Source organism: Argopecten irradians, chromosome 16 (genome assembly GCF_041381155.1).
Source record: "Argopecten irradians isolate NY chromosome 16, Ai_NY, whole genome shotgun sequence".
NCBI classification, from domain to species: domain Eukaryota; kingdom Metazoa; phylum Mollusca; class Bivalvia; order Pectinida; family Pectinidae; genus Argopecten; species Argopecten irradians.
In genome coordinates, this window is record NC_091149.1 from 2038571 (window position 1) to 2051456 (window position 12886).

Sequence of the window (12886 nt, forward strand, 5' to 3'; positions counted from 1 at the left end):
GACCTTTGCCCCCCCATGACGTTTCATCTTCCTACGCCACTGTACACAACACGTGTCTGTGACATACACACCATACACAATAGTACATGTGTGACAAATTTACCATTTGGTTTGGTTTATAAGGTCATATGACACGAAGGGTCAGGATGACATATTGTCATCACGCATCATCCGTCGTCAAGAGGCCTAGGGACCTGATATTAGGCCTGTTACATGCTTGATTAAAGGGCTACAAAGTTTGCTCAAATGAATGACATTGTCCTTCATTCAAAGTCATAGGGGTCACATAGGCTAAAAGTTTTAAATGACTTCTTGTGAATAAGAGGTCTAGAGACCTTATATTTGACCTATGGCATGCTGGGATAAAGGGCTGCCAAGTTTGTTCATATGAATTACCCCGACTTTCATCTTTAAACGACTTCTTGTTAAGAACTGAAAGGCCCAGCGTACTCATATTGGGCCTACAGCATGCTGGGATGAAGTGCTACCAAGTTTTTTCAAATGAATGACCTTGATCTTCATTCAAGATCACATGGGTCAAATAGGTTGAAATCTTTAAACGACTTCTTGTGGCTAACTAAGAGGTGTAGAGACCTGATATTGGGCCTGTGACATGTTGGGATGAATGACCTTGACCTGCATTCAAGGTCACAGGGATCAAATAGGCTAATATCTTTAAACGACTTCTTGTAAATAACTTAGAGGCTTAGAGACTGGATATTGGACTTGTAACATGGTAGGGATGAAGGGACCTTCTTTCATGGTCTAATTCTTCAAATATATCAGAACCTAAACTTCTTCTAATAAAAGAACTCTTTTGTATTGCCTTAATTGTTTGCCACTACTATATTCATTGAGGTGTTGTATTGTGACAATAGTCAGATGACCGTTAAGGCCCACGGACCTCTTGTCCTATTAACGTCCTATTAACAGGCAGGGTCATATGTATTGTGTCTCCTTACAATAGTGGAACTCTTACCTTTTTATAGTGAAAACTCACTGCAGCATACCACCAGAGACACCGGGCAGCATACAGTACCTGGAGAAATTATATGCAGACAACGGGAACCAGTCGTCCCACTCCCTTTATGCTGAGCGCGTTAAGCAGGAACAGAAACTGCCACATTTATATACTATGATGTATCTCGGCTAGCTAGGGGACAGAACCAAAAGCCTTCCTCACGAGTGAGACAATGACGAGGGAGAAGTTATGAATAAGAAACTAAGTGAGGAAAAAAAATGAAAAAAATAATGCCCTAAATAGTCGTCTCTTACGATCATGAAATAAGGGGAGCAGACACAATTCTAATTCCCTACCTTCAGGGCAAGAAAATAATGCTTAAATGTACAGCGCCCCAGTGCGTGGTGCTATTATTTGTTCAAAGAAAAACCGTTTTTTTTTTATAATACAAACAATCCAACTTCGCTAGCCAAGGGTATTAGTCCGATTCTCATTCTGCTACCCTTGGCATATCTCACTTCAGAACAGGTGTTTTTGCTTTCAAATTCTGATTGGATGCGGCTAGGTTCAGGCGACCAATGAACACGCAGCTTTGATATGTCATCAAAACTGAACTGAAGCGATAGTATAGTGACCTACATTTGTATAATCATTAATGTGGCATCAGACATGTCATGCTTGTCAACATCAACTCCTAGCGAAGTTATATTACTATCTATTTAATCAATTAGATGTTTTATACCAGCTAAATGAACGTCTTGGAGACGTTGCTCTCCAAACAAATTGGAAAGTACGAGCGTGATTTATGTTTCACAAATTAAACAATTAAATGATATACTGCGATCTCGTTACAAAATTGGACATTGCAGAACTTCTGCATGAAACACAAAACAAACTGGTGTCGGAACTTACTATTAAACAAATGACTCGCACACATGTTCACCTTTGGTACTTTGAATCTGTCGCAAACAACACACGTGTTTCATAGGGCGCTGCCATTTTTTCAACCATACAACAATGATACGAGCTTTTAATTGGTTGCTTATTACGTAAATGGAAGGGACACAACTGCGGTGATCCAGCAGGTGGCGCAGTGCGAGACCACCCGTTCTGAAGTGAGATATGCCAAGGGTAATAGAAAGAGAATTGGACTAATACCCTTGGCTAGCGAAGTTGACAAACAATCAAAAAAATCGGAAAACAAATTTAACTTGTCGTATGTATCGAAATGTTCAAAATCATCTGTTGGACTGTATAAATGACTACACAAATACACGACAATGTATTTCTCTTTTATATGAAGCTATTGCAAAATGATAATAAACATTTTGATATTTGATTATCTGATGTATATTGTTATGCTTTGTAAAATGTAGTTTATTGTTGTCTTTTGTGCAGTGTTTTATTTATATGACTTTGTGTGAAGGGTATATGTGTCTTTGTGTGTGTGTGTATTTTTTCTGTTTGTATATGGAAGTATGAATAATATAATGTTGTGTATTATATGATAAATTAAAAAAAAATAAAAGAAATATAAAAAAATATAATTGAAGAAAATATATGAAGGTAAAGAAGGCAATGTTTATCATGACTGGTAGTAAATAGCCGCAGTTGATTTCAGAAGTTCATACTTTCTTGACCAGATAAAATGCATTAATAAAACAGTGATTCTCACATAAAAACATATATGATATGAAAACAAATTTTGATCAAATTGACTGCACTATATACTTAAATTGTCAACAAAATTGGTTAAAACTTTAAAAAAAATTATATTGAAACACAAAAACCTTATATGACAAAGGTACACAAACAATAAGCACGTTTTACATAGAAGTAAAACATATGTAATAGGTACTGTCACATAAATGTTTGGCTTAGCCCTTACGATTCACAGTAACAGAAGGGAAGCAGGAGCGAGATAATACACAAAGACACAAAATGTGTTTTTTATGTTAAAACAAAAGTTGAGACGAAATCCTCCCCAACTCCTACCTTACTCTCGTTTTAAGTGTATATGTTTATTATCCATCAATATGAACGGTTGTATACATGATAACGTGAAATCCTTGAGAAATCAGAATAGAAGATTTGTATACGTGTGTGATTGTAGTTGTTATGTATAAATATCATGTATGTTTTGAAAATATTTGAAATTATAACAACACAAAATTTACGTGGAAGGTCATAAATAATTAAATATGTCCGAAATAACTTTTTCCAAATAGTATTGACAATGACATGTGGTATCTAATAATGTGTGATTGTCGCCAACTTTTTGTTGGTTATAAGGTCATGTGATACTTACTTTATACTGTATTACTTTTAATTGAATTTCCATATAAGTGTTTTTATAAACATGACGTGACAAGGAATTCCATCTCAATCAATGGCTGAATACATGTACAGTCAAGTTGTCCAACAACGTAAAAAGCTATAAACTCATTCAAGTAGTGATCTGGACATTTCTTTATTGCAGATTGATAGGGAGATAACCAAAGCGAATATGGCGAAGAGACAGACATGAACTGGACATCAACAAAAATTAAAATAAATAGATATGTTTAGTTAGTTAAATGTTTTCGATACTTCTGAGTTTCGTTCATTTTTAAAGCTGCTTTCAGTACATTAAAAATAAAACATTTTTAGATATAAAACAAAATTATGATTTCATTTCTCTTTTTAGATAATAAAGTGTTGTTAATTCTATAGATGTGTTTTGTATTTTTATTTCAATATTCTAAATTGTAACTCGATAAAAAACATTTCAGTATCTTCATATTTCTCTCAGTTGTAAAAGTATCTGAATTTTGTCTTCATCAATTTTCTAAACTGTAACTCGATAAAAAATTTTCTGCATCTTCATATTTCTCTCAGTTGTAATAGTATCTGAATTTTGGGCTCATCACAAAAGTCGTGTCGACTTCATTTTTTTTCGTTCCCAAAGACTGATATGATAGAATTGTATTATATAGCTGTTTAGATTGATTGGCTATGTAATAAATCCTCAAACTACATGGACGTTATATATTTCGTAAAACCAGTGATCTTAAAATAAGTATAAGGTTTTATAATCCGTTTTTAAAAACTAGTGATGTTTTGTATGCCTAAGCATATGTTTCCCTTCATATGTGTACCTGAATATAACTAAGTTGTTTAAAGGCGTCTATGCATCCGTCTTAACTTTATATATTATACGTCTATGCATCCGTCTTAACTTTATATATTATACGTCTATGCATCCGTCTTAACTTTATATATTATACGTCTATGCATCCGTCTTAACTTTATATATTATACGTCTATGCATCCGTCTTAACTTTATATATTATACGTCTATGCATCCGTCTTAACTTTATATATTATACGTCTATGCATCCGTCTTAACTTTATATATTATACGTCTATGCATCCGTCTTAACTTTATAAATTATACTATTGATTCGAATATTGTTCTGTTGCTTGAACATTTTGGTAAAATATGTAAAACATTGTACATGTCAGTTTGTACAGTAATAATACCTACCTAGGCCTGATTTATAGACACTTTTTATCAACTTAGTGATATTTAAGAACACGTAAGAAGTGATATATATGCTTAGGCATACAAAACATCACTAGTATAAACATGATCTAAAGTCTTAAAAGAAAGCATGTCGAAAAGGAAGCGTGTATATACTTTTGTTATTGACACAAAATCACCGCACTATGAAGAAATGTTTGGCGGTGGCATGTCGAAATAATAAAAACCGTCACTATTAAGCTGTTTTCTTAGTTTAACTAAAACAATACCGTAAAAGCAGAGACTCCCAAAATGAGTCAAGAATAGAAATATCAGCATTAAACTGTTTTGATTGGCATATCTGTTCAAAGTTTGGCAGACACTCATTTTATATTTTTGCGCTAGCTCGCAATATGAAAGTCTTGTACAGACCATAATGTCATATCAGTGTAGTTTAATGCATTGTAACACAATTCTAACAATATTGGCAAGCATGATAAACGTTATTTATTTCGTCAATGTATAGATGTACCGCACGGATTAAAATCTCCATATTCTGAATCAAACAATACATATATTATGTATGATGCACGAAAAAAATATCCCACGTCAGTGGTAATTAGCTCTGTGGCCAAGGGTGGCATCTATCGGAGGTATTTATCTAAATACACTGTATAACATTTCAGTTCGTATCTCCTATCAATTTCTTTGTTAATATTAAAACACGTTTAGTATCATTTCATCCCTGTTCTCCTTCTGTGTATTGTAAGTCATATAGGTTTTACTGATATTATTTTATTGTTTGTTTATTTTTCAAACAAAACAGATCTTTGTGTTTCACTCCTACAATGTGTAATATCATTTGCAATAGTTTCATAAAAAATACAACAGCAGTTATATGAACTGTTGAGGTTCTGAAATGCGGTCTGTCGGCGATAAGGTTGACAAGAAGTATGCATTTATCATCATACTGTTTTAGTGACCTATGATCTAATTATCGGTTTGAGATGTAATATACCACATGGCAGTTTGATTAAATAGCGTAAATACACAGTGACATTAATACATATGGTTGGAGATCATTAATTACGTATGTATACCTTTGTATTAACTCACCATTACCTCTTCAACCAGTGATTTACCATGTGATATAAAACGAAGTGATCAATTTTGATGAACATTAGTTTATGAATTTGAAGGTTGACTAAGGTTAAATTAGTTTTTGTGAATAATGGATTTTAAAAGAAAACAAAAGAAAACACTTGTGTTGTGTATGATACATATAAAATATACTTATCAAAGTGAACGTTTGAGAGAATGAGACATCTTGTGTTGGTGGGCCGTTTGATCTGGAATAGATAGTTTTTCATCTGTTTAGTATGGCTATGCATTGACCGAAACAAATTGTCTTTGTCGTACTGGCAGTATGATCAACTAGCTAGTCTTTAAATTGTGTTTTGATACTATGTATCTTATCATTAAATTACATTGAAATTGCATCTAGGATCTTATATGCATACAAGCTTCATATTGTGAGTTAACACTAAAATGAATCATTGTCTGCAGAATTCTGGAATCTTGACATTTATATCATTGACTAATTTTGTGTCTTTGCTCTGAAAAAATTAAAAGAGAAAATAGCTTTAAAAGCGATGGTTGAATTATTTAACCAACTGTTGTACTTTTATAGTCGAGATTGGTTTCAATTAATTAAGCCATACTGTAAACTATGGTACATAATTATTCCCCATAATTAGTGTGTTTGCTTTGTCTAGTAACTTATTCCCCATAATTAGTGTGGGTTTTTTTGTCTAGTAACTCATTCCCCATAATTAGTGTGTTTGCGTTGTCTAGTAACTTATTCCCCATAATTAGTGTGTTTGTTTTGTCTAGTAACTTATTCCCCATAATTAGTGTGTTTGCTTTGTCTAGTAACTTATTCCCCATAATTAGTGTGTTTGCTTTGTCTAGTAACTTATTCCCCATAATTAGTGTGTTTGTTTTGTCTAGAAACTTATTCCCCATAATTAGTGTGTTTGTTTTGTCTAGTAACTTATTCCCCATAATTAGTGTGTTTACTTTGTCTAGTACTTACTTATGACGCTATTTACAATGCACAATTATGAAACAGAATTAAATTAACTGAAGTATTATGAATTAAGAAACGAATTAGTATAAATGCATGTTAATTTGTTAGTATGTAATATATGATTAGAGTATTAGTAGACTAATGTTAATTTAGTGTAAGAATCGTATATGCCATTATTAGTACACAGAAACATGCGTTTGTGTTTTAATAACTCTATTTACCAATGACAGTTGATATTGTAGCTTCATTAACTAAATAACAAAATGTCATAGCTTATTTACGATTTATCTATTTATTTGTGTCTATGTACTTTTTACGTTTACGCATTAGTGTGTGTTATTGTTCAGTAAATCAACAAATTAGTATTGTAGCTATTGAAATCAAGTTCATACACTTAGGACGCATTTACGAAGATGATGCTGTGAAAAATGGTGGAATGTTGTTAGTATGATACTGCGTGAACACACGTGTGTATGTGTAGTGTCGATTGCTTTGTCTGCTGCTGAGGACGCGTACACTCGCCTGTTATAGATCAATGGCTTAATATACAAACTGCGATACATATGTGTGTAGCTTCCACACTGCTATACAGCAGGTATTCTCTTTTCGTCCAATGTTGGCGGGAAGCGCGCGCTAGTAGCAGACGACCGCTTGCCTTCTTTGCAATGCCTGTTTCAGGCAGAGAGCAGTGATGGAACCGTTGCTGGCTTCGCAGATATTCTCATAGTGGCCTCGATATGGGTTGGATGTTAAATAGACGGACGCCTGTATTACGGCACGAGAAAATGTCTATTTGAAGGTGAAAAAACATGGATTCGGCAAACAAGAGAATTAACGTCGAATCATTGGAGATTTATAAATGTGAACCGTGAGTGGGTTCGTGAGTGTGGACTGTATCCAGTGATTTCTGTGTATGTCTGTCACCGTGCTGTGGTCTCTGGTGCTCTGAGGATGAGCACATGGAAAAGTCCTACGCTGCCGAGGAGTGATATATATTCCTGGAATATCTCCGACACTGCTGCTTCCAGTGGTTTCTCGGAGAGACGGGACTTCGGTGAATAACATGGATGTGGTTTTAGCAGAGATTCCTAACCCATGTGAAGGACAGATAGCACTGTCTGCCATGCTAATCTCCATCGCAATTCATTTGTTCGTATACGCGTTTCTGAAGCCTTTTCCATTTGTTCCGTTTCATGATTTAATACGAGCTATTATCAAGCTATGTAACATACAGAAAATCACAATTTACAAAATATCTCATCCCATTATCAATAAGCCAAAATGGAAGTCCATCTCACGGAATAATTGGTTATTAACCGGTCTTTGAGTTTTAATCACGTTATAAAAATCTGCAATAATGCCTGTCGACATGTGATAGCAATGTGATAGGGCTGTTATATATGTATTGGTCAGGAGGATTGTCATAACACTACTGCAATAATGGATTTCTACACTGTGTGTATCCGTCTGGTGTCCTTCACTATCACAGTGGTTGTATTCCTGTCGTTAAACATTCTCGATATTGCCAATGGTAACGATATACAACTGTCACAACTCCGCTTGTTTGCTATCAAGAAATCAGAACCTCCTCTTTACCAGAAACGCGACACATCATCAGCCGCGACCCCGACACCTCTCATTCAACGCAAGAAAGAGGAGAATACTAGAAGTGCTAGTTTAGCATTGTCCTATATAGTTAGCACATTAACAAATAGAACTAGGGCACAACTGGAATGTAGCGATTCTGGAAATGAGCCTTTAACATTAGACGAATATAATCTACAATACTCCAAGTCTTATTTTCATGACTTTTTTACATTGCAAGCCGGGAAGGCTGTTGACGTTGCAAATGGATTGACAAGCCTTCATTTTAATGAAAAAAGTGTCGATATTCGAGATTTAAACGATTCCCATGTCTCAGTTTATACTGCTATTCTTAAATATTATGTCCAAAACGACTCACACATAACCGGAAGTGGTATTGCGTTTGAAAATGGATTTTTTCCTTATGTTTCAAAATCTATCTCCGGAAGTGCATTTCCATCAAACTTGGGTGCCATTAACCCCACATATAAACAGGTTGATTATTATACAATGCTAAAAGCAAGGAATTATTCTAAATTATGGAAAACTGAAGGTGTTTCAAAAGTAACTGCTGAAAACCACACAGCGTATATAGGCAAACACGAGGGGTTTTGGACGGCTCCTTATTATGACTGTCGAAACCAAGAAAAATGGATAATCACTTATTCCGTTCCATTTTTCCGGCTTGTACAAGACCAGCCGGCGTTTGGGTAAGTTACATGTGCTGTAATCATTATCTAACGTTTGATTGTTTATGGACTAGGAAATATCTCCATTGGAGATGGTTCAAGGTTATTTATATCCATTCATTAGGAGCAGAAATATCCCTAGTAGTAAAACACGGGAAACGTCACAAATGTTAAAAATAAAACATATACAAGTAGGTTTACATAAAAACATCAAATTCATCTTCAAACTCGCTCGGTGAAGTAAATGCAACTTTATGATCCGTTTACAGACCCCAATCACTACTGTATAAAACACCCGTCCCTGTGTATACAGACCCCAATCACTACTGTATAAAACACCCGTCCCCGTGTATACAGACACCAATCACTACTGTATAAAACACCCCGTGTATACAGACACCAATCACTACTGTATAAAACACCCCGTGTATACAGACACCAATCACTACTGTATAAAACACCCCGTGTATACAGACACCAATCACTACTGTATAAAACACCCCGTGTATACAGACACCAATCACTACTGTATAAAACACCCCGTGTATACAGACACCAATCACTACTGTATAAAACACCCGTCCCCGTGTATACAGACACCAATCACTACTGTATAAAACACCCGTCCCCGTGTATACAGACACCAATCACTACTGTATAAAACACCCGTCCCCGTGTATACAGACACCAATCACTACTGTATAAAACACCCGTCCCCGTGTATACAGACACCAATCACTACTGTATAAAACACCCCGTGTATACAGACACCAATCACTACTGTATAAAACACCCGTCCCCGTGTATACAGACACCAATCACTACTGTATAAAACACCCGTCCCCGTGTATACAGACACCAATCACTACTGTATAAAACACCCGTCCCCGTGTATACAGACACCAATCACTACTGTATAAAACACCGTCCCCGTGTATACAGACACCAATCACTACTGTATAAAACACCCCGTGTATACAGACACCAATCACTACTGTATAAAACCCCCGTGTATACAGACACCAATCACTACTGTAAAACCCCGTGTATACAGACACCAATCACTACTGTATAAAACACCCGTCCCGTGTATACAGACACCAATCACTACTGTATAAAAACACCCCGTGTATACAGACACCAATCACTACTGTATAAAACACCGCCCCGTGTATACAGACACCAATCACTACTGTATAAAACACCCTGTATACAGACACCAATCACTACTGTATAAAACACCGTCCCCGTGTATACAGACACCAATCACTACTGTATAAAACACCCCGTGTATACAGACACCAATCACTACTGTATAAAACACCCCGTGTATACAGACACCAATCACTACTGTATAAAACACCCGTCCCCGTGTATACAGACACCAATCACTACTGTATAAAACACCCCGTGTATACAGACACCAATCACTACTGTATAAAACACCCCGTGTATACAGACACCAATCACTACTGTATAAAACACCCCGTGTATACAGACACCAATCACTACTGTATAAAACACCCCGTGTATACAGACACCAATCACTACTGTATAAAACACCCCGTGTATACAGACACCAATCACTACTGTATAAAACACCCCGTGTATACAGACACCAATCACTACTGTATAAAACACCCCGTGTATACAGACACCAATCACTACTGTATAAAACACCCCGTGTATACAGACACCAATCACTACTGTATAAAACACCCCGTGTATACAGACACCAATCACTACTGTATAAAACACCCGTCCCCGTGTATACAGACACCAATCACTACTGTATAAAACACCCCGTGTATACAGACACCAATCACTACTGTATAAAACACCCCGTGTATACAGACACCAATCACTACTGTATAAAACACCCCGTGTATACAGACACCAATCACTACTGTATAAAACAAACGTCCCTGTGTATACAGACACCAATCACTACTGTATAAAACACCCCGTGTATACAGACACCAATCACTACTGTATAAAACACCCCGTGTATACAGACACCAATCACTACTGTATAAAACACCCCGTGTATACAGACACCAATCACTACTGTATAAAACACCCGTCCCCGTGTATACAGACACCAATCACTACTGTATAAAACACCCCGTGTATACAGACACCAATCACTAGTGTATAAAACACCCCGTGTATACAGACACCAATCACTACTGTATAAAACACCTCCCGTGTATACAGACACCAATCACTACTGTATAAAACACCCCGTGTATACAGACACCAATCACTACTGTATAAAACACCCGTCCCCGTGTATACAGACACCAATCACTACTGTATAAAACACCCGTGTATACAGACACCAATCACTACTGTATAAAACACCCCGTGTATACAGACACCAATCACTACTGTATAAAACACCCGTCCCCGTGTATACAGACACCAATCACTACTGTATAAAACACCCGTCCCCGTGTATACAGACACCAATCACTACTGTATAAAACACCCCGTGTATACAGACACCAATCACTACTGTATAAAACACCCCGTGTATACAGACACCAATCACTACTGTATAAAACACCCGTCCCCGTGTATACAGACACAATCACTACTGTATAAAAACACCCCGTGTATACAGACACCAATCACTACTGTATAAAACCACACCCCGTGTATACAGACACCAATCACTACTGTATAAAACACCCCGTGTATACAGACACCAATCACTACTGTATAAAACACCCCGTGTATACAGACACCAATCACTACTGTATAAAACACCCCGTGTATACAGACACCAATCACTAGTGTATAAAACACCCGTCCCCGTGTATACAGACACCAATCACTACTGTATAAAACACCCCGTGTATACAGACACCAATCACTACTGTATAAAACACCCCGTGTATACAGACACCAATCACTACTGTATAAAACACCCGTCCCCGTGTATACAGACACCAATCACTACTGTATAAAACACCCCGTGTATACAGACACCAATCACTACTGTATAAAACACCCGTCCCCGTGTATACAGACACCAATCACTACTGTATAAAACACCCCGTGTATACAGACACCAATCACTACTGTATAAAACACCCCGTGTATACAGACACCAATCACTACTGTATAAAACACCCCGTGTATACAGACACCAATCACTACTGTATAAAACACCCGTCCCCGTGTATACAGACACCAATCACTACTGTATAAAACACCCGTCCCCGTGTATACAGACACCAATCACTACTGTATAAAACACCCGTCCCCGTGTATACAGACACCAATCACTACTGTATAAAACACCCCGTGTATACAGACACCAATCACTACTGTATAAAACACCCCGTGTATACAGACACCAATCACTACTGTATAAAACACCCCGTGTATACAGACACCAATCACTACTGTATAAAACACCGTATCCACTATGTATACACCGTACAGACCAATCACTACTGTATAAAAACCCCCGTGTATACAGACACCAATCACTACTGTATAAAACACCCGTGTATCAGACCCATCACTATGTATACCCGTATACAGACACCAATCACTACTGTATAAAACACCCGTCCCGTGTATACAGACACCAATCACTACTGTATAAAACACCCCGTGTATACAGACACCAATCACTACTGTATAAACACACCCCGTGTATACAGACACCAATCACTACTGTATAAAAACACCCCGTGTATACAGACACCAATCACTACTGATAAAACACCCCGTGTATACAGACACCAATCACTACTGTATAAAACACCCCCCGTGTATACAGACACCAATCACTACTGTATAAAACACCCCGTGTATACAGACACCAATCACTACTGTATAAAACACCCCGTGTATACAGACACCAATCACTACTGTATAAAACACCCCGTGTATACAGACACCAATCACTACTGTATAAAACACCCGTCCCCGTGTATACAGACACCAATCACTACTGTATAAAACACCCGTCCCCGTGTATACAGACACCAATCACTACTGTATAAAACACCCCGTGTATACAGACACCAATCACTACTGTATAA

At 36.9% G+C, this 12886-nt stretch overlaps 1 protein-coding gene across 1 annotated transcript in view; it reads left to right on the forward strand.

Annotated features, from left to right (window-relative positions):
• Positions 1-7141: 7141 nt before the first annotated feature.
• Positions 7142-12886, forward strand: part of LOC138310498 (metabotropic glycine receptor-like) — a 41904-nt gene continuing 36159 nt past the window's right edge. Inside the window, exon 1 of the mRNA XM_069251741.1 lies at positions 7142-8846. Within this exon, the coding sequence (XP_069107842.1) occupies positions 7993-8846 (854 nt within the window). The 5' untranslated portion in view covers positions 7142-7992. The remainder of the gene's footprint in view (positions 8847-12886) is intronic.